General features: G+C 39.3%; 1 protein-coding gene across 2 annotated transcripts in view; it reads right to left on the reverse strand.

The window, feature by feature from the left end:
* Window positions 1-24,233, reverse strand: part of RAI14 (retinoic acid induced 14) — an 87,475-nt gene that overhangs the window by 14,006 nt on the left and 49,236 nt on the right. For both annotated transcript variants that reach the window (XM_061469524.1, XM_061469523.1), the window contains exons 3-7: window positions 21,782-21,912; window positions 4,685-4,773; window positions 2,960-3,024; window positions 472-529; window positions 16-86 (exon numbers count right to left, since the gene is read on the reverse strand). In XM_061469524.1, the coding sequence (XP_061325508.1) occupies window positions 16-86; window positions 472-529; window positions 2,960-3,024; window positions 4,685-4,773; window positions 21,782-21,912 (414 nt within the window). The remainder of the gene's footprint in view (window positions 1-15; window positions 87-471; window positions 530-2,959; window positions 3,025-4,684; window positions 4,774-21,781; window positions 21,913-24,233) is intronic.

A 24,233-nucleotide genomic window follows, 5' to 3' on the forward strand; every position in this document is an offset into this window, starting at 1 on the left:
AGAGGAGATACGTACCAAATCTTTGATGTTAATTGGACATTTCTGTTCACACAGAAGTTGAACTGCCTGGAGACAACCACATGAAGCTAAAAAGAATAAAGACAACATGCATGAAAGGAAGAAAAGACTGAAAGGATGAACAGCAAGTTGCATGCAGAAATACAACCAATATGCATGGCCCAAATTATCATGAGAAGATATAACTTTTGAAAACTGAAATAAAAATCAATCTAATTTTAAGTATTCCAGTGGCTATGCACTTGCAAGTGTGCCTGTTAAGCTTGATAACTGTAATTAACTGAAATTCAGTATTTGCAGCATTTGTAAAAAAACCAACCTTAAAATTTGTGAACAATCAGATGGAGTCACTATATTTAGGTAACTAGAATCTAAAATGCTCCACCAGGCTGAAGAGCTAGGAATATGAAGCATGACAAAATAAATGATACAAACTTTCAACAAAGAAGTTACCTGCATAATGTAAAGCTGTTTTTCCAGAATTGTCAGTGCTGTCTGCTGGACATTTACTCTGAACAGTTCAATAAAGAGAAATAAAAAAAAAAGAAAAAGGCAATTAGAGAAGCACCAAGGAAATAAAAAATGTTGATGCTAAGGACAGAGTGCAGAACATCTCTGAGAAAAGTTTTATTGACTGCTCCAGAAAAGAATATTGAAGAAAGGTATAGCTTTCCTCTCTACCAATCTGGTCTTTCCTTTTGTGGTACCAGCTTATATTGAAAACATTTAGTCTTGCATTATTTTTGTTGAAGGCAATAAGGCTTTCTTTGCATTTGTAAAACTAAAGCATCAACAATCCAGTTGTATTTTGTGGTGTTACAAGCCACCAGGTACTACTGATCAATCTAGACTTCAAAGAAATAAACAGTTTTTAAAAAAGTCTAATTTTAAAACTTTACTCAGACTTGTTTTGGTATAGAAGATTTCAGTTTTAGTTTACATCAAAGAATCAGAGAATTGCAGAATAGTTTAGGTTTGAAAAGACCTTGAAGATCATCGAGTTCAACTGTTAACCCAACACTGCCAAGTCCACCACTAAACCATGTCACTAAATGCCACATCCACACATTTTAAATACCTCCAGGGATGGTGATTCCACCAGGGCTCTGAGCAGCCTGTTCCAGTGCCTGAGCACCCTCTCTGTGAAGAAATCTTCCCTAATATCCAATCTAAACCGCCCCTGGCGCAGCTTGAGGCTGTTATCTCTTGTCCTATCACTTGTTACTTGGAGAAAAGACTTACCCCCACCTCACTACAACCTCCTTTCAGGTAGCCGTAGAAAGCAATAAGGTCCCCCCTGAGCCTTCTCTTCTCCAGACTAAACAATTCAGCCATTTCTCATCAGACTTGTGCTCTAGAACCTTCTGCACCTGGATTCATTGCTCTCCTTTGGACATGAGAAGATATGACCCTGAAATAACAGGCTTCCAACCAACATTAATCTTTTGCTTTTCAAATGTAGCACTACCTCTAACAGTTTTATGATTTTCTGGGAAAACAGGTTCACATAGATTACCACATTCTGTAACAAAGAGGTAAAGATTCTTCCTGTCTAAAATAATTATTTAGCCTGTTTTAATACACCTCCATCATGACAAGATTAGGCACTCCTCACAGGTACAGTTCATATCATCACAAGCTGGTCCACAGAAACAAAGTAATCTGAAGAGCGTGAATTATTGTAGAGTGTTACCAATGGGTTTGCACTTACAAACATATTTAGGAATTTGCAAATTGTAATAAAATCAGGAAAACATCAACAAAAGCACTCTGTGGTTGTAGCTAGTAAGTGAATAGCCAGCAGATATTTGGTATTAAACACTTTTAATTGCCAAGTTGATGCTGTTGCATGTGATACCACCAGCGACGGCTTGATGTCACTGTTTATGCTGTAAATGGGTTTGTATTAGAAGTACTAAGTGTTCACAGTGAAATCCTGAATAAGGGAGCCTCAGTGGTTAATGATCATAGAATCGTTTATGTTGGAAAAGAACTTCCAGGTGTGGAAGAACAGGAGGGACAGCTTGCAATGAGTATGGAGGTGAATCAGTGTAACTGGACAGTATTGTCAGGGACATCGACAGGGGTCAGTCACAGGACAATTGAAGAGCCCCAGGGTTACCAGGGAAAAGCAATGTAGAGGCTTGGACACAAGATCCATTCTCTTTTTTTACTGCTGCTCTCAAGTGGGTTTGCCACAGTATTACCGATAACTCCAAAACTCCCAAAAAGCTGTCCCATTCCTCTGATCACATCTCCATCAAAACTCATCTGACCTTCTGAAATGGAGCCAAGATGGACAATGTCTCTTCTTGCTTACTAACACATTGTCCTCAGCCTTAATACCACAAGAGTCTTATCATCTTAATTTCTGTATTTTCTTTCTTCATTCTTTCTGCTCCCTCTCTAAACCCCTCATTTGCCTCATTCCACTGAGGATTTGAGTTATTTCCGTATTTTCACATCTAAATTAGTTTTGTTTCTTCTCCTTTTGACTTCAAAGTTAACAGACATTTCTGTGGTCAACAACAGACAGAAAGCATTCCAGTGGAACAATATCACAATCCCCCTAGAAGTAAAAAATCCTTTTCCTCTGTATCTCTTAACCCATCTACTTGAAAACCATCCAGCCACACAGACAAAACACAGGAAGTTAAAAGTTACAACCTGCTTGAAACCCAACTCTGCTATGTTAGATCAGCTGCACATGGAACATGGTATTTGTGGAACATTCAGGGAAGATACCACACTGTTTTCTATCATCCATTCTCAGTGCCTAAAAGGTCTTTAAACTTGAGCACAGCTCTTGATTGCAAGGAGACTGAGCAAAAGTGTGAGAGCGTGATGCAGATTATTAGGTGGAAATGTGCCAATATGTAGTATAGCCAATCCAGAAGAACAAAAGGAAAACTTCAAAAATTAAATTAATAATATACTTTACCTGAAGTAACCTCTTAATGCAATCAGGGTGGCTGTTCTTCGCTGCAAGATGTAAAGCACTGTGTCCTAAATTAGTAAAAGGAAACCAAATTAAGCATTAAATCATGCCAAAGCACAGGAAAAAACTCTTCCATGACAGAGGCAAAAATTTGAATTATCTGTCTTGTTCTTATCACAACACATGAAAGTAAGGATAGAGGAAAAAGAAATAAAAACCTACATCAAGCAGAATGCATTTATGACACACTGTTGTTCAGGCAGGTAACAGAATAACACAAATATTGTGTCAGAATACACCTTGGCAGAGGTAAATCTAAGATTGTGCATCTGTGCTTCTTAAAACCTAATTTTCTTACATTACTCAGCCTCCCTTGTAGAGAGATGTCTCTCAAGTGTCTTCATGATTTCTTCCATTTGGCAATGAAAAAGGAACCCAGCAAAACAAGGCAAATTAACCACACTACAATGAATTTGTATCATCCATAAAGTGCATGTAGAAGACTCAGAACATGGCCTACTTGGGTTTGCTTCTCAATTCCCTCTTCTGTTAATGTATTTAGCACACATGAGTACGTGTTTAGCTATGCAATAGTGATTTACTGACTATAGATTTGTGATGAAAGACTGCAGTCTATCCTCTTGGTCCATCTTATAGGGCAACTGAAAAATTGAAGAGGCCAAGACAGCAAAAGAATAAATTATCTGTGTAACTAAGAAAGAAGAAGCCAAGATTTAGTACTAAATACAGACAGAGCCACTTGTGATAACAGAATCTCACTGTAAATAATGTGACTACTACAGCCAAGGCTTTCCCTAATGAATACTGGGTCAACACTCTCAGGTGAGTGCAGGCAACTTCTTATTATCCAAACAACTAATAAATCCTGAGGCAAGATGAAATATGAATTCTGAATAATAGTCTGTATCACACACATATATTCTCTTATTATTATGTATAATCTGAATTCTTCTTCGCTATCACTGGTATTTCCTTATAGAGGCAAATCATTTCCACATATAAGAGAACTGGTGAGCCCAACATTTACAGGTCATTACTGGAAAGATGGAATGCTGACAGCTCATTCAGCTGACAGCTCATTCAGGTGACTCAGCTAGCCAGAGAAAATGCTGGGCACAGATTCCACTGAAATCTATTAAGAAGAGTGCCAGTTTCAAATTCAGCTCCCATCATTCTCTTAGTGAAATAGCAATTAAGGCACAGGACTTTAGTGGGCTGAAACAGTACACTTAATAGCTCTCAGCTCTCTTTTGGCCTGTATCAGCTCTTTTCATAATCCTGAGGAAATGTCTTACTGCAACTCCTGTAGCAGTTAATGGGGTTAATGGCTTGGATGCACATAAAAGCAACATGGAAGATCTTGATTTAAACTGTAAAAAGCCTCATGTGAAATTAACAAAAAAAGTTGGAGGAATTTATTTAAAAATAAATAAAATTAAAACCCCAATAATAACCTATCAACTGTCATTTCTGGAGTCTGCTGTAAATCCTGACATTTATAGTATTAGATCAAAAGTTTTAAAGGGCGTTAGAATCTGAATTCTATATGCAGAAAAGCAAGTATGCCTAAACCTGCAAGTGTTAAAACTGCTGTCCTACATGTCATGTAGGGAAAAGCAGTGCTATCAAATCTGTAGTTGCTTTATCAAGAACTACACAGGCAAATTGAGTGTATTATACCACATGTGTTGGTTCACAGAGGCATACCTGCACCATCTTGGGCTGTCACATCTGCACCATGTGTCACCATGATCCTGAGGCACTCCGCATGCCCTTTCATGGCTGCCAGGTGAAAACTGGAAGAGAGGATTTACATATCACTTTTGTTTTATTAAGACCTCCTTTCTCTTTCATTCACAAATCAAGTACTGGCAAGTTCTCCCCTCCCTGTCCTTAGATCTTCTGGTGTCCCTCCACTGCCTCTCAAGAAGATAATAGCTCTAAAAGTGAAAAGGGAAATCAAAAAGTTTTTGTAGACACACCTCAAATACTGTGCTCAGTTTTGGGTCCTTCACTACCTGAAAGACATCGAGGTACTTAAGTGGGTCCAAGGAAGGACGACAGTGATGAAGGGTTTGGAGCACAAGTCTTAAGGGGAGTGGCTGAAGGAAGTGGGGTTGTTTAGTCTGGAGAAGAGAAGGCTCAAGGGGGACCTTCTCACTCTCTACAGCTACCTGAAAGGAGGTTGTATTGAGTTGGGGGGTCATCTCTTCTCCCAAGTAACAGTGATAGGGCAAAAGGAAATGGCCTCAAGTTGCACCAGGGGAGCATTGTATGTTAAGAAATATTTAGATTGGATATTAGGAAACATTTCTTCATGACTGTAAAGCATTGGCACAGACTGCTCAGGGAAGTGGTGGAGTCACCATTCCTGGGGGTATTTAAAAGACATGCAGATATGGCACTTAGGGTCTGGTTTAGTGGTGGACTTAGTGTTAGGTTTACGGTTGGACTTCATGATCTTGAAGGCTTTTTCCAACCTAAACAATTCTGATTCTACACAGGCTGTTGTCTCATTAACCCATGGATTTATGTGCATCTAGTCCCACACAATTTCTAAACCAATGTCCCTAGTGATGTAACATATCTCCACAGAACACCTTGGCTTAGGCATTAATGATGAAAACATTCACAATGATCGACTTTGCTCTAGTCATTCTACTCTGTATTGATTTCCCCATTTCAGGGGACAGGGTTTAGTTCCTCTAAAAGGAGATTTAGCTCCTAAATTAAACTATATCAAGTTGTATTTCTGCAATGTCCTTTCCAGAGCTCATCTTTCATCTATGTAAAGGGGGGAAAAAAAGCAAACACCAAACCTTAGTGTTTGTGAATATCACCTGGAGAAATCAAAGCTGCTGGATAGTTGTATTTTTTCAACTTTTGGTGTTGCTTTTCACCTCAAGCACCTGCTTGTTTGAACAGCAGGAAATTGCTGAGGTTACCAAGCACACCATGGCAGGATGCATTCAAAAGCATGAATTACCAAAGATATAATTACAGAACAAACCAAAGAAGTTATACTGAATCCAAGCCTTTCTACAGCTGAAGGTTCATGTTTGACACATCCCTGGCACCTCAAGATTCACAGAAGCAGTCTTAAATTGCTGCACATGCTGCAGGCTTAATTTTGCTGGGAAGCAAAAATGAAGGAAAAGCTCCTGAAAACAGGTAAGTTTATATCCTCCTGATGCATATTGTGCCAACACCATTGAGTCTCAAGATATAGGCACAGTACTGGCAGACATACTGCTTCCCAGTGGGTTCTACTAATATCAGCATGATATATACAGCTGTTTTCCAGTGGAAGCAAGGTAAAAAACAAATTCAAGACAAAACACACTTTCAATTACCATAGAATTGCATGTGAACATTTTGGACCTTCAACAGGCCCAAGCTGAAAGAGAGAGAATTCCAGAAATGTTTTCTAGTATCTTTTAAGGGAGACATTCAGTTTTAACATCATGCACCCCTGTGTTATGAACATTTTCCCCTGGACCCTAAAGGGAAAGTCAGAAATCATGTAGCCATAACAACTACTGTATTTAAGAGTTTACATTTTGAACAACTGCTTCCTCTAAACGTTAAAACTAACACTGAAAGTTCATCCTGATAACCAGGGAAACTGGGAATTTCAGGCAGGAATGAAACAGATATTTCAGGCACATAGTATGTGAACTGCAACTCTCTGTTTCCCTAAGCCATAGACTTCTTTGCTGCCTTCTTGAAAACTCAGAAGAGAAAAAGACCTACAGACAAGGTCTGGCAAAGGGTGTAGAATTAATCAAAACAGGAGTGCTCCTGGAACAGAATTCTCTATCATGTACAGCAACTACCACACTTCCTACATGGAGTCCTTCCACACCGACTGCTCGTTGCAAAGGGCAGACAGACAGCACTTAAGCATTGAACCATTCTCTGTAGATATAAAAATATCCTGTGTGCTCATCCTCATGCTTACTACTGCCATAAACAAACTGAAGAGTTAACACTTCCAAGAGCATAAAAAGCACTGCTGCTGGTTGTTCTCTAATCACTCAAAATCAAAACTCCATGTATTTGGTGACCAATGTCTTTGTGTAAATATTCTTCTTTAGAAGACGCTTCTCAGGCTCTGGGAAAATGGCTGTGGGAGGACACAAAAGGAGCCTGACAAATTCCAACACCTGTGATTTAGCCAGCAAAACATACAAGCAAATATGGAAACATGTTCAGATACATTTGTGTAGATACACAATATGCCTGAAGTCACTTACATACTAGGAAGGCTGTGAAGCAGGAACTCGGCTCACTTACATTTGACAATATTCATAACAAATACCTGAATATTAATAACTTGGCTAAATCTGGTACATTGGTGTTTTGCAGACAGACTGTGTATGATGGTGCCAAATGCAACATGAATACACAAGAGCAAAAAGAAGCTTCATTTAGGTAAGATCAGACATCAAAGACAGTATCAGAGAGAGGAAAAACTTAACCCTTTTCAGGCTATGCACCTATGAATAACACATCAGACCCATCAACACAAATAATTCCCACGCCAGTTTTCTTCAACTCATCACACACACAGATGCTTTGTTCATGTGGCCAAAAATATATTTGAGAAAGAAAATATCATTTCTCGCAAATTGATGGGAAGAAAGAAACATCATCTGTAAGTAGCACAAGCGGCGTGAAAGATGAGAGAACATGTGTAAAGATGTAAGGATCTGGTGAGAGAAAAAACATAGAAGCTATGTGGAGAGTCCTGTGAAAAGAGAGGATGGTAAGGTTTAACTCTTAGTCATTTATACAGGGACCTAAGTCAAGTAGAACTGGGCTGCTACAGCTCCCTCCCAATTACTTGTCCAATTATTCCTGTGTCCCCTCCCTAAATGCTTGTACTGCTACTACCCCTTGCATACCCCTGTAGTGAGATGTTTTCTCTTAGTAAGCTAAAAGCAATTGGGAGGAGAATGGGGGAACACGGCTGGTTAGCTGCTGGTTTAGTAAACTGAACTGGCTGATCAGGAAATCAGCCCTGCTCCAGAGAGAGAGAGGAGAATGACTCCAGACTGGCATGAACCTATTACAGTGATATTTAAGCCAGTGTATGACAGAGTGCTGGGCAAAAACTTTCCCTTGAGGAGCAATTCTAACCAATTTTGAACTTAAGAGCCCCACTGTTTGGGTTTTCTGGTGTGTGTGTGTGTGTGTTCGGTTTTGTTTTGGGGTTGTTTGTTTGTTTAAACTTTTTAAAAATCAAACAACCGAAAAACCAAAACTGAAACACTTTAGTAGTACATAGTGAGGGACACTGTGCAGCAAGGGAGGCTCTTGAAACAAAGAAGTCTACAGGCATTCATTTCAGTACACAGTAATTCTTTACATGCCACATAAACTTTCCTAAAATATTTGAGGCAAAAACTGCAGGTTTCCAAACACCAGCGTTCTCACCATCTGGAAGCCTTAAGCAGTGGTGCATTTTACTTGCATCTTTCGAATAAACTTTCTTTGATATGAAAGCAAACAACTTTTCCTCCCACATCCTGGTTGTGCAGTGACTTAGGCAAACAAAAACAAACATGTAAGGCTTGATTTGGAGCAAGGGCCATGCTGAGGGTTAGATTCTCATTCAGCCTAAAATCCCACTACAACATAGTTCATTTTCCCTTCACAATAGATAACCCTGGGCTAACACTTAGAGCCACATCTTGACACCCCAGCTTGAACTGATTTGAGACAGATTTCTTTTATTGCTGTATAATATTTCTATTCTTCCTGAGGGACAGGATGGTCTTTTATTATTGTCTCCAGACCTTTCATTGCAGGAGAGAGACAGGCACCCTTCCCAGTATTTTTCTCATCAGATCTAGAACTGAAGCAAGTAGCATTTGATACCCACCACTGCAGCAGCTGATGAAGATCAGCTGGTTGACACTGCTTTTTCCTATTGGGAATGTACAGGTCTCATAATTACCTACTCCTTAACAAGATAGAGTAAAAAATTATGTTCTCTGGGAGGAACGCAAGGCTGAGTTGTAATAAACAGGCCTTGAGAGTAAATGTGAAAACAGCAAAATTTCATCAGATCCAGGGTCAACTGGAGAACAATTACAAGGTTCAAAGTCCTGTCAGGACCTCAAATTTCCTGATCATAAATTTTAATCAAGTAACATTTTCAAATCCACTGATACAGAGATGAATTTTATGAATGACTGGTGACTGAACAGAGTGGACAGTTGTGTATGACATCCCTGAGCTTGGTTTTAAGCAGCAGATTTCTTACAGATAGCATATATCAAATGGTGAATCACCTACAACAGCCCTAAACGATCCCATCCTTTATTCAGGAAAAAGGATCTTTTCCATGTTTTGCTTATGAAGGCAAGCTAGCAAGGGAATGGATTTCTTCAATCAGTGTCTGACAGAGAAAGTACAAGAGTTCAGATAAAGCTGGTCTTTGCTAAAAGGCTGAGAATGAGTGTTTCCAGAATTCATTAAAGTGCCAGACAGTCTAATTCAAATAGAAAAGGGCTGTAATTTTTACTACTCAGCTTACATAAAACATTCCTTTACAAATCATTTCACCACAGGTAGAAAAGAATTCATTTATATTTAGAGGTCAGACTTGTAAAAATGAAGCCAATTGAGCTTTGCCTAAGGTGGTGTTAGCAGTAAGACATGGGTCTGCCATATCTAGGTTCTCTGCTTAACCTTTTGCACAGCTACATCCTGCAAAACTGAGCACAATCCTCTTACTGCATATTTTTTTGACAGCTGTCTTAAAACAACTGGGTGGTCCATATATCAAGGGAAAACGCTGAAAAAGTGGACTACAATGTGATAAAATTAAAAAAAAAAGAAATATAAAAAATTAAAAAAAGAAATACAAAAAAAGAAATAACTAGGAAATTTTCATCTGTGAAAAGAAAAACAGGGGAAAAAAAAAAAAAAGAGCTGAAAAATTACACTCAATCAGGGGGCTCCATCTCTGTTTGGCAAGGTCATGCTCCAGAGGTTTTTTTCAGGTCAGAATTAGCATTCTCTGTAATACAGATTTTCTCTAGGGCCTGAAAGTAGTCTGACACATTACTTACAAAAATCCAAAGCAAATAAAGTACATGGTTGAATTATGGAGGGTAAGTGAGTATTATATTTGCTGTTCTCTATTATGACAAGCATGGAACAAAATCAAACTTATATGAAAGCGTATAATACTATTTTTCTCTGCCATTTTAATTTGAGTGCTCAGAAAATATTTCAAATGCAAGAATGTTTGAAATACACTATGAACTCACACACACTCATTGTGAAGGTTTATTTTGAGTAAAAACATCCCTCCCCAAGGCAGATCATTCTTCTTAATTTTCTAATGTATGTCGACTTTTTGTTGACTTTTAAAAATTCTGACTTGTCTGCAAACAGTTTGATGATTTATAGTTTCCTGAGCACCAATACCTTTACACAAACAAACAAGACTGATAAAGATACAGATCTGCTTGGAGTCTTCATAATGTTGACTAAATATATATATAGAAATGGAAGATATTCAAGCTTCACTGCTACTAGATCTGGCAAGCGGTTCATAAGCTATGTCAGTCAGAAAGAGACCTGCTGATAACCTGGCTGATTTTCTGCATTGACTTGAGCTTTTACACATTTTAGAGGTAAAACGTAGCTTACAGTGTCTGTTATCCCTCAAAGCCTCAATTCCTACTTCAGCAACAACAGCAGAAATAAATACATGATATGATACCTAGCTTTTGATTGTTTTCCATCACAGGCTGCGTGGCAGAAGTGCTAGAGTGCCTGAGATCTGAGCTAGAGGAAAAAAGGGCTGAGTTATCACTATTCTGTGCATGAAGGAAGTGCCTGCAGCCACTCAGGAGGAAGTCCAGTATGGTATCCTCTCATATGTAGCATGATCATCAGTAATTAGAAAAGAATATAGTTTACTTTTCTGTGAATGGTTCCAGATTTTAGCAGGAAAAAAAAAAAAAAAAAGACAAAAGTAAGCCTTTTAAAAGCTATAAATCTAATGAATCTAATTCATAGAAAAAGTAACACCTTCAAATTTAAAGATTGGGAAAGTCCCATAAAGGTCCTGAAACTGGAGGTGTTCTCTGCCTTCCTCTATCAACCCAGATAGGGCTCTCAGCAAAGTAGCTACCTAACTGTCTGTACTGTCAAGGATAATGCTCCTATGAGCAGCACATGCGTGGGTCTGCTTCTTCCTTGCACCAGCACATATAGATAGGTATCTGTGTGGCTGGTGAGCTGGTAAAGGGAAGAAAACCAGCTGAAAACTAAAGCTGCTTTCCACTGTTTCTTCACACAGTTATAGGTGCCTGCACCCCATCAGTACAAAGCAAGTAACAGAACACAGAATTTCTCCTTAAACCTAAAAACCCAAGATTAAAGCATGAATGTTTCCTCATGAAAGGGAAAACAGAACCTTCATCTTTCCTCGACTGCATTATCAAGAGACAGTTACTCATTTGAGACAATATGTGTCTCAGGAACAGCCAACCATTTAATTATGGAGGAACCATCCAGATGTTTGGCAAATCAAACTGCCTTAAAGGAAAAATCAGACATCTACAGGTACCACTATCAATAATTACTATTTCTTTGGGGTTTTCTAAATTATTTTTTAAACAAATGAAAGCTATACCTTCACACTGCACTCACTTAATCTCCTCATAAGACTAGATGTAAGAGATGTGGGTTTTCATTAAGTGTGGGCAGTCCATGTCATGATCCTGTCACATGCATGGATGCAGCCACAAGAGTGCAAAAATCATCTTAGGAAAAACAGTTGCAGAAAATACATTTTGCTTTCAAGCCAGAGTTGGCACCATAAGAAAATTAAGTATTCTGAGTATGAAGACATTTGATCAATGAGTTGCTAGTAACATCTTCCGGAGTGTAGACAGGTTAAGATTTTAGTACGCTGACATAGGCAGGTATGGATTTATAATGAGCTGTGAGAAATTTTTCCCATGTCTCCCACTGAGCACCATCCACCGTGAAGTGATGCATAAAGTCTGTATTCTCCTGTCTTCTATTTAAACATGAGATGGCATCTGCCCTCTCCCAATACCCACAAAACCCTCTGGCAAAAACCCTAAGTGCCACTTCTGTGTTAGCACATATCTGGAACAGCTTTAAAACAAAAACCACCCCCCACCCCCCACCCCCCCCAAAAAAAAAAAACCAAACCCAAACCACACTGGTTTTCATACAAAATTTCCGGTTTTGCCTCGTAGCATAAAATGTCTTGTTTCAATCATACACACCTGGAAGTATAGGACATTAATAAAAAGCAAGCCTGCTGAATGGCTGTTTTCTTAATAGAAAAGAAGCAATTGCATCATGCAACACAGGAGCTGGCAAGCTATGGACTCCTGATTTTAGCCTTCAAACTCAGGAAAAATATCCACCCTGCTACTCTTTAGAAAGATTTCTGGGATCCCCAGAAGCTTTATATTTTTCATTCTCAGGTTGTGTTCCAGCATTTCCATTTTCACACACAGTTTTCTTTGGCAAACTCTGTTACCACACTAACACAAACTCCCACTTCAAGTCTGAAGCATATAGACTTTTCTTCCATGTACCATTAATGGTAAACATAAGTGCTCACAATTCAGATTTATCATACACAGTTTCCTGCAAGTGTCCATTTTTAAAGTCCCTCAGAACTAACATCATCAAACTGCAACAGAGATTCTGCCAAGCGAGACCTTCTCGGCACTCTGAAAGTTGCTGACAGAAAGTCTGAAACTTTGGAATGCTACTTTTATTTTTGGTGTTGTAGGGTAGGAAAGACAAAGTACAACAGTGAAGTCTCAAAAAGCTGAAAGGGCCTAGAAACAAGAGCAGTGCGACCTGTGCGTCTAATGAGAAGGGTAGGGAAGATTCCTTCTGACAGTTTCCTTAAATACATATCCCACATTGAAAGCCCACAGGGGTGCAGTTAGCATCTCAATATATACAGTTTCTGGCAAAACATCTTTTTAGGATAGGGTGAAATCCCTGAGATTGCCATGGATGTGCCCAGATCAACCTAACTTCCTTCCCAAGTTAGGTAAAACCAGCTAGCCTTCTGCTGTGGTTTCTTGCAAGGCCAGAATAGAGTTCAGAGTTAAAATTAAACCCATCAGTGAGAGCAATGACTAGCGTCTCTATTGACTTTCATCCTCCAACTTGGTACTGCTGGCCAGAAAAAGCTAGTAACCACCTTAGTACATGAAAAGTCTAAGGAAAGCAAGGAAATCCCAAACCATGTTAGCATAACAAGAGGCCAAGAAAAGGCTGGAAAGGCTGAGAATAACTGAGTAAAATTTAATCTAAAGAAAATATTTTTATTGCATGAAAATCCAGCAAGGCTCAAGAACCGTGTATAGTGCTCCAAGAATCTCAGATCATTGAATATCCTTATGCAACATGAGGGATGTCAACAAAGGATAGCTCAGGGTTATGTGCTGTGTTTGAAATTTCTGTGCCTTTTACACTTATGATACTTAAGACCTCTTCAGGTCTGAAGCAACAGAACTAGTTGGATTTATTTTTTTATTAAACTGTATAAAGTGAACTTCTCTTACTTCACAAGGGAATTGCAAACCAAATGGAATAATATGTACTTAGAGTAAAGAAGCTAGTAGTAACACATTCTTCAGAGACCACTTGGTTAAGATGACCTCTTAACATTGGTTTTTATAAACTCTTTAAATTATTATGGCAATATATTTTTATCTTGCATTTCAGAATAACTATACTACTAAAGCTTTTAAGGTTCCACATTTTTGAAGAGGAATATGGGCTACAAGACAGACACATGCAGGAAAGTGCAACTTCAGAGCTTTCCTACATTTTCCAGTTAGTACTTTCCTAACACAGAATGCACCTGCAAAGCAGGCAGCAGAAAATGCAGAGCAACATATAAACCCAATAAATAAGCAGCCACCAGCATATTCTACTGCCTAATACCTCATTCTGAAGCTAACAAAAAAAGAAATAAATCAAACATTTTCACACTGCTCTGCCTTGGCTGTCTGCTCCCTTTCCCTTTCTAGATTAGAGTACATTTGTAATCCAGTAGCAGCCAGTTTGTGCAATTAAAATATACACACACAGCTCATTTGGTTGCCTAAGTCTTTGAAAAACATGTAAAACAACTGCAGCCCATTATGTAGATATAAATCTAACTGCAGCCTTAGCCCTGTCCCCTCCAGCCTTAAAGAGCCTGGTTCTGGCCTGACACGAGAGGCACACTTCCCTGTGCAACCCTGCCAGCCACAGCGCTCCTCACGCAGAAGTAGGGCACTGGGCTCTGCCTCCACATCAGCCAAGTTGCAGCTGTTTCAAGCCAGGCGTACAAAGGCTTCCAACCATCTAGGCTATGCTCTGATCCAAGCAACTGACAAACTTGAAACCTGGCCAGGTCTGGTAAAATCTGGGTATTTGGCAGTCCTGCGAATGGAGCTGCTTTACAGGGAATTCCAGAGGCTGCCTGATGCTGTGTTACAGGATTGGCTGATCCTACTCAAAGCAGGAGTGAACAGGCGGCTCACAGGCTATCCAAACACATGTACAGGGGCCCTTTGAAAGATTACTTATTTTCTTCTGAGATAGCAGCATACTAATTGATAATGAAATGCAATAGTTCATTAAGAATGGCCATCCTATCAGCCTGTATGAAAAGAAAGATACAAGCTGGCTCCGAAAAGAAATTACAGACTGATTGTTTCCCCTTTAAACTAGCCATCATCCACAGGAAGTCCTGTGCGTATCAGATTCAAAACCCATTGGGATGTTTATCAGTGCTCAAAGAACTTCATATGAAATAGGGAATTTGTTCTTCAAATAAGTGGCATTTGTTTGGTTTACAATAAAGGAAATCACTAATGAAAACAAGTAAAAAGCATCAGTTTTTCAGAAGTGAAGTCCAGGATCTTCATAATTGAAATCAAAGAATATTAATTCGTCTCTTCAGAAGATGGATTGTTTATTTATTTCTCTTCTTTTAATAACATCAAGATATAAAAATAATAAATGTCTTCTAGAAAATTGCTTTAAAAGTGTGTGATAGAACCTGAATCCTGTTGATTTCAAGTCCTATCCAAAGCATAGCTAACACCTAAAAACTGGATAATGACATCTCCAAGTCATCAGAAGAGGTCTACACTGTTTTAATGAAGGGCCAGGAGAAAACCACTAACATGAATTCAAATGAAGTTGCTAAGCCACTGTCCACCATATTTCAAAAATCATGGCAGTCAGGTGAAGTTCCCGATGACTGGAAAAAGGGAAATATAACCCCAATTTTCAAGAAGGTAAAAATGGATGACCCAGGGAACTACAGACCAGTCTGCCTCATCTCTCTGCCTGGCAAAATCTTGGAGCAGATTCTCCTGGAAGGCATGCTAAGGCACATGAAAAACAACAGGGTGCTTGGTGACAGCCAGCATGGCTTCACTAAGGGGAAATCCTGCCTGACCCATTTGGTGGCCTTCTATGATGGGGCTACAGAACTGATGGACAGGGGTAGAGCAGTTGATGTCATCTACCTGGACTTGTGCAGAGCGCTCGACACTGTCCCGCATGACATCCTTGTCTCTAAATTGGAGAGACATCAATTTGATGGATGGACCACTCAGTGGATAAAGAACTGGCTGGATGGCCGCACGCAGAGTTGCGCTCAATGGCTTGATGTTCAGATGGAGACCAGTAACAAGTGGTGTCCCTCAGGGATCGGTGCTGGGACTGCTCTTGTTCAACATCTTTGTCACTGACATGGACAGTGGGATTGAGCGCGCCCTCAGCAAGTTTGCCGATGACACCAAGCTGTGTGGTTCGGTTGATACGCTGGAGGGAAGGAATGCCATCCAGAGGGACCTTAACATGCTTGTGAGGTGGGCTGATGCCAACCTCATGAGGTTTAACCATGCCAAGTGCAAGGTCCTACACCTGGGTCGGAGCAATCCCTGGCACAGCTACAGGCTGGGCAGAGAAGAGATTCAGAGCAGCCCTGCGGAGAAGGACTTGGGGGTGTTGGTCGATGAGAAAATGAACATGAGCCGGCTTCAGTGTGTGCTCACAGCCCAGAAAGCCAACCGTATATCCTGGGCTGCATCAAAAGGAGCGTGACCAGCAGGTCAAAGGAGGTGATCCTGCCCCTCTACTCTGCTCTCATGAGACCTGACTTGGAGTACTGGTGTCCTCAACATAAAAAGGACATGGAACTGTTGGAACAAGTCCAGAGGAGGCCACGAGGATGATCAGGGGACTGGAGCACCTCCTGTATGAAGATAGGCTGAGAAAGTTGGGGCTTTTCAGCCTGGAGAAGAGAAGGCTGCTTGGAGACCTCATAGCAGCCTTCCAGTATCTGAAGGGGGCCTATGAGGATGCTGGGGATGGACTCTTCATTAGGGACTGTAGTGATAGGACAAGGGGTAAAGGGTTAAAACTTAAAACAGGGAAAGTTTAGATCAGATATAAGGAAGAAGTTCTTTACTGTCAGGGTGGTGAGGCACTGGAATGAGTTGCCCAAGGAAGTTGTGAATGCTCCATCCCTAGCGCTGTTCAAGGCCGGGTTGGACAGAGCCTTGGATGACCTGATTTAGTGTGAGGTGTCCCTGCCCATGGCATTGAGGTTGGAACTTGATGATCTTAAGGTCCTTTCCAACCCAAACCATTCTATGATTCTATGAATTCCACTCCATGGATCTCATTTAAAAGTCTGCATGATTGTCAATACACCAATGTTTGTACAAAATGTGGATTTTTTCATTTATCAACAAATTATAAAATCAAAGTTAAGTACTGCTGCTTCATTATAGATGTAAGAACATTTCCTCTCACTACACATTAACAATCAGCTCATACTGAAGGTAACAGAAAGTTAATTTGCCCAATTTAGTATTCTGACAGTGGACAGCTTTGCCCAACCATACCCAGATGTTTAATTAATGTTTCTAAGTGTTAGTCTAAAACAGAAATCAGATATTCAGGAAACTTAATATCAACATTTTAATTGAATTACATTCTTAACAGTGCTGCAAGGGAGAGTGAGAAAAATACGGAACAATCAGGATTTGAACCTGAAAAGAACTTCAGGTAAATTTTGTAGAAACAAAAGCATTTACACCCAAATCTCCACAGAAATAGACTTTACAAGAAATTCTGGAATAAGAACCAGATTTCAGCCATCTGTTGGTTAGAGATAAAAACACAGGTGGAGATCACTGTGGTATTCTTTATTTTGTCCATGCTCTGAAACCTCAACATTTTTGTGACCATCTGGACCACCATAAATTAAATATTCTGATAAAAGTAAATTATAAAATATTTTGTCATATCAGGTCACTGGAACACCAGTGAACTCCACTCCTGAAGAGGTGACAATCCTCAGGCTCTAGACCGTTCTTGCAGCTCCCATGCTACTCCAATTTTCAAAAGACTAGTAGAAAATCTAATATGCTTTTCTAGTGTTAAGGCAATTTTAAGAGATGACACAAGGTCTGTACAAAAGAAATATTTCTAGAGCATGGTGTTACACAGACAACCCTCAACACACAGACAAGAAAATAATCGTAGAATCACAGAATGGTTTGGGTTGGAAGGGACCTTAAAGATCATCTAGTTCCAAGCCCCCTGCTTCCGAGAGGATTTATAGCAATCTCTAGCTAAGAAAGGGAAGATAATACAACTATTCTTCCACTTCATAGACTCATCTGACTTATCCATTTTGAAAATCAGCTGTCTAAATCATTTTTTGTGGTTTTCTTCCTCAACTAAAACAGTGTAATGACTGCAGTACATCTGTATTCTTCCAATAGCTTCCTTTAAGATAAATATTATTACACATAAGAAAGGATCTCTCAAAGGTAATTAAAATCTGATTTACCTTTTGAACAGTGATGCACTTCATGCCACTCACCCCCCCTCCTTATATAATAAGATCCAAAAGACAAAAGAAAAATGAATGCTATGCACATGATAAATATGAAGGATTGGAATTTTCAGTTCAGCCTCCAAGGCATGAACATTCTGATTCAAATGAAAATATATAATTTCTACTAACTGCTATTGACAACAGGGACAGAGTTCTTAAAGAGTGAATTTGTGGAGATTTCTAAAGCTTTTTTGTACCATTGTCAGGCTCATTTTATGAAACAACAGCTGATTCAACTGTAGTTAAAAAAACCTGAAAGACTCCTATTTTTTTTTTTTTTCATTTAATAGCCATAAGCACTTAATTCTAGTTCAGTACCTTGCAGAAACGTGCCAACACGGCAGTTATGGACTGGCACACAGACAAAATAGGACAAGGAAGTACTGCCATTTATACATTGTGAATCCTTTCCAAAATTCTGCCCCTTCCCCCCTTCCCCACAATAATAGCAGCAGCTTCTTTAAATAACAGCACATTTGATCACTTGCTCTTATGGGAAGTGCAGTACATGAATTAATACTATGCCGTCTCGAAAAGGCTGTCTTTGAAAACACCTTTTTGTTAGTTTAAGTGGGATTTAAATGATCAAATTGCAAACTGGAAAGTACTGTTTTGTTGTTTAAGGAAGCTGGACAAAAAAAAAACCTATCTGGCAGAATAAGACTACAATGGCAGAGTCAGATTTCCGGATAGGTTCTTTTAAAGTGTGCTTGGCAATAGTCTGTGCTGTGTAAGTGGGAGCAACAACGGGCCTGTCAACTTATGACGAAGGTGGATTTGCTTCATGGCCTTAAAATTGATTTATTGTTTATAGAAAGGACTGAGTCAGAGGCAGAGTAGTGGTATGGAAAGTCAGAAAAGTTTCAAAAAACACAATTATTCTGACCATGTATTTTTAAATACCTTTTTTTTTAAGAAGTACTGCTGGAAACTTAAACTGCCTTATGCAAATCTGTAAATATTACCTCTAAGAAATTTACTGGTAAATTTTAATTAAGATGCTCATTAATTTAAGCATCTTTATTTCATTGTTTGTGGGCAAGCCACAAAGAAAATGCTGTATAGGACAAAGGCAAAAGAGGACACAGGTGAAATTTAGGTAGTTATGTCCAAAACCAAGCCAGATCTGGAGCACACTGTATGGACTTAGTGGAATGATGCATACAGTACTTAACAAGACAAACAAAATCATGGATTCTGGTCTCTGTTCCTCGCAGTTCAAGCATTTTGTATTAAGAAGCCATTTAATTATAACACAGTAGTGTTAAAGAAGTATCCTTTAAACATGAAAAATCAGAGTCCTCTCCACCTTCTGTTTAAAATAATGTGACGTATTACTATACTTCAGATAAATATCTGGGCAGTATCAAGAATTTTGTTTGTAGGATCAGTTACAAAACGAATAAGCAGGACCTTAAAAGAAACCTTAAGGCAACAGACAACGACAGACCTAACAAACCTGCACTGCAACATGTAATTGTTTCTCCTTTTTTTGCTTTCAAGCACATTCCAAAGTCTCTAATCTCATTATGCATGTTGTTATATAATTGGATCCATCATGATGTGCTGGTTAGTCACCTTCAGTCTAATTGTGTAAACAAAGGCATCAATATGTACTCACAGGGATCAATAGACCACTCCTCCAAAGAGCTCCCTTCCCACATGGCACTGCAGAACACTGTCTTAACTGTAAACAGTGAAATCTGAGCATGACGGTTGCCAGTTGTCCCAGAAAAACCTCTCCAGATTGCCATTTCCCAGCATGAGAGTCTCCCATGCTCCAGATGAGGTATCTGATAAACCAGCACCATGCTTCCGCATGACACTAACAAACCTCAGTGCTGCGTTGCAGCAGGGTCCATACCACGAAGCAGAGATACAGGTATGTTAGGTAACCATAATTGTGTAGGAACTAAGCCCTGGCATCATTCATCACTACACATCTTTCATCACTGTGCAGGAATGAAGCTCTGGCATTGCACTGCACTCTGCAGAGGAGAAAGAAGCCTACCTCTAAAGAAATGATGGCTCTAATTCATTTTGTACACACTAAAAAAAGACTCTGAAGCGGGAAAAATGCAAACAGGACACTGCCCGTTATTAATAAGCCATACTGGATAACGTTTCGGGGTCATGATGCTCTTTGGCAGCTCTGCCTCTCTAGATCCCTGTCATTGTTTCTACACCTGTCAGCCTTTATCTTTCAAAACAGAGACAGAAATAACCCGAGCAGTTCTGCTAAGTTTCTGAAAGCACTGGAAACAGAACGAGAGTTGACATGCTGTATGTCTGTATCACAGCAATAGTATTTTTCTTTGTTCTTCCCTTAAGAAGTCTTTTAAAACACTACAGAGAAATAACTAAAAAAAGTGACAATTAAATGAATATACAAAACAAGCAGAAGCAGAAATCTTCACAGCATTAATTCATATTTGTTCCAAGCAATTATCATTATTAGCAACAGCATCATTAATATATGATGATCAACTTCTTTGTACTTGCAATTAAAAAGAAAAAGGGTGAGTATGCAGTACATTTCTGTGAAGCTGAAAATCACTGCACCAGATCCCTACAGTTACAATCCTGTTTCTTAAGAGCTAAGGCTTGTATCTACTCACTGATGATTTCAGTCTTAGTTGGTTCCCTAGGAAAATTCACAGTATCAGATTATTTGGGAATTGTGAAAACTAGGTGTTACACTAGATATAGTGCAGCTTAAGAATCTAACTCTGAAGTTATGTTGACTGTAAAAACATGCGATGCTAAACAACTGTAATTCAGAAGATTTAATGGAAGTCATGCTTTGATTATTTTCAAAAGGAAAACATGAGTATGAAACTTTTTAAAATAAACACATTAAGCGTGGAAAAAGCCCACTTGAAATAATTAGAAGTCTTGGACTTCTGTGGTAAGAAAGTGCAGGTCATTTTGAGTCACGGCCATCATTTAGTTTCCTCAGATGCAGAGGAGAAACACAGAAGCTGTAGGAAACTAAGACCAAGCAAGAAGCAGAGCATGAGTCAATAAATGTAACCCAGAGGTAATTTGTTAGAACTTATAATTTGGTATAAACTGCCTTGTGCTGCCTCTCCCAAGACTAAAAAATGTCTTCCTTTCTTCCCACCTATCCAGCATTTTATGAAAGCTTTGGTTCTGTCATGGGATGCCTATTTCTCATTTATCCATTTAATCATCTTTTTATGCCATAAGAATGGAAGTTTAAGGATAGCAATCCCTTGGCTGTAATTTTTTTCCTGGAATCTTTCATCTTCCACAATTCAGAATGTTCACAGGAGAACAAAAAGTAGAAGACGAAAACAGAATATATGAAATATATTGAGACTGAAAAGGAATCTCGTTCATACAAGACTTTCATTGCCAAACTATAATCAGAACAAGGAAGAGTTGCACAAATCATTAGCATCCACAAGATTTTAAAACTCAGGCACCATTCATTTCAAAATAACCCCTTAGAAAGAAGATTTATTTTAATTTCTATCTCATTAAACCAATGTTCATGGGAAAAAATAGCCCCAAAGATCAATGTCTTTTGGAGTGTGCAGCCTGCAGGGTGCCATAACAATACCAAGTTCCAAAATATCCTGTCCTAAAATGGCTCCAATCTAACCAGAAATTCATGTTCATTTACCTCAACAGGTTTGTGATTCTGAAACGGCATTTTAAATGTAGAATTATAGACTATCAGAAAGAGCTTTCCAGAACATACTGTGCTTCAGATGAAAAAGAAAACTTAATTTTCAGGATGGTCACTGGTTCTTAATTCATGGAGGTGCCATGCACATACAAAGCTGTTTTTCCCCCCTGCCTTGTGCTTATATATCACGTGTTCAAGTTGGACTTACGCGGTTTTGCCCTCACTGTCTTGTTTGGTGGCACTGGCTCCCTTTTTGCCCAGCAACGAAGCCACTTTCTCAGGATCGCCATTCTCCACTGCCTGCAGCAGCCGATCATCATTCTTATTCCACTCATTGGTCTGGAGTAAAAGAAAAAGAGGGGAGAAATACTGTTAGTGCCAGCACTGTGTCCAGGCTCTCCAGAATGATCCAGCACACTTTCATCACAACAGAAAGCTGAAGCAAAATCCCAACTCAAAGAAATGGCACAGAGAAAGCTGCACAGAAGTAATTTGCAACCTGTGCAGCACAGGGTCCCAAGGACTTAATGATTCAAGCCAGGGCCTATGTGACCACTGAAGATGATATCTAACATGGAAACTCTGTAGAAGAGTAGTGCAGGAAACAAAAAAAAAATCATTTGTTCTTACTGTACTTTAAAATGTTCTTTGTTTGTCTTGTCCTGGTTTCTATTTTGGAGCTACACTGGCCCCACCAGATCTTCATCACATACATCATGTTGATGAGGTGCCCCAGTTGATTCACACCCCACCCTAGCAACACAAGGCCAGCAAAAACTTTGAATATTTAAGGCTATTCCCAGCTCACACTCTGTAGAGAATAAGAGATTAAGTAACTGCCCTTTGCAGACTGTAACTAGCTTTACTGAGCTTCTATCCCCCACTTTTGTCTTAAAAACAAACAAATCAGCTACTCAGATAGATGGCACATTTCTAGTGCTGCTGAAAGAAAAGATGACCACCCTACATTTAGCTCTTTCCAATCTTAATCCACTAAGTGTTTTTGATCCTTCTCATCAGCTGAATCAGGGAAAGAACATTTCTTCCTAAAGTAAGGATCCCTCCTGTGAACTTTAGGACATGGCCTGTTTCCTCCACCAGACCTCCAAGCTGGATCTAGCAAGACACTAAGAAAACAGAGGACACTTAACCATCTGTATCCCACGTGGTCACAGCAAAACAAGCTCTGGAAAAGGAATCAAAGTTGCACCCATGCCTCCTAGTCTGGACCCAGTCTTCAGGAAGACAGCAATCTGGTGCAATAAATAACTGCATTTAGATTTAGTGTTATCACACTGCTACAGGCAGGAGAGGTATCTTTAACAGACTATGGCTTTCTCTTTGACATCAGTCAGCTCATCTTCAGTATGACTAACCATTCATTAGCCTTCAATTTCTACAGAACTTTCAGAATGACTAAACTCAATACACTCCTTGAGAAATACTGAACTTAAAATCCCACTTTCTCCTGATGCTCTACACAGACTTTTGCCTCCAGCTGAACAAAAGATTTGATGTTTCTCTGTCTGAACTTGTGAGAAGTGTACAAGGTGCACACTGATGGGAACTAACTCCACAAGCTGTGCACACCCAGAAAATCAAAACAGGAGGAAAGCATTCTACATTAATTACATCAGCAAAAAAATTGTTTCCTCTAGCAGTATTTAGACTCCATGACAATGAGTGGCCAACCAAGCAGCAAGCTCCACCTAAAATGAAAGACGTATATTCCTCATCTGGGGAGTTTCATGCTTTAAAAGCAGCCTATTATGGAAAGCAGATGTTACAAAAAAAGTATTTTACTTGCAAATAAAATCTTTCAAAGCTAACACTGTTTGTCTGACAGCTTATTATGCTTTCAGTTTTTGAGTTTGTCCTGTTTCTGTGGGTTTTATTATTCAGTCATGTAAGATACGGGGTATTTGATGAATCACCCTTACCCACAGATCACCAAGATGACTGTAAAGCATTCGTAGCATAGCATTGGTAGCATCTAACTCCTGCACTTACTTTCTTGTTTCTTTTGCATTTTAATCTTGGAAAAGAAAGGAGGACATGGCAGGTAATGTTAATCTACACATACACATTTATCCTCCGCCTCCCCCCGCCCCGTCTAACCCAATACTAACCCATACTTTGAAAGAGAAACATAACAGCCAATTTAAGATTTTCTCATGACCTGAAACCAGTTTACTTCTGAAATATGAAACAGAATAAGCTATGGGAAAATACTGAGATTAAGGCCTGCTGAAAATCTTTGGTGGAACAGCTTTCAGGAGAGCATTCAGTGTTTTAGTGCAAAAATGGCCATTTAGTACAAAAATGCTTCTTCAAGAAGCAGTTTATTAAACTGAAATCTTAACATAATCCAATATGCAGTGTTCTAGTCTAAGAAAGCTAGCACAGTAATGCCAACTCCCAAATTCAAGAAAGAGCCAAGATCAAAAGTCAGTGAGAAGCTGCTGTGATAACTATATCCTTGTCTATAATTACACTGTCATTAACATCCCAGACCCAAGAGATTCCCTAATTACTACTCAGTATGTGGAAGCTGCCCCTAGGAAATATAAAGATATTGGATGGGGTGTTCTGAAAGTGACTGTATTGGAGGATGATGCCATCTTTATGTAAATAGTAAAAGATTTACGACACGTGGTATT

Source organism: Pezoporus flaviventris, unplaced genomic scaffold, assembly GCF_033815535.1.
Source record: "Pezoporus flaviventris isolate CSIRO_AGI_PZ_B2104156 unplaced genomic scaffold, CSIRO_AGI_Pfla_v1 ptg000057l, whole genome shotgun sequence".
NCBI classification, from domain to species: domain Eukaryota; kingdom Metazoa; phylum Chordata; class Aves; order Psittaciformes; family Psittacidae; genus Pezoporus; species Pezoporus flaviventris.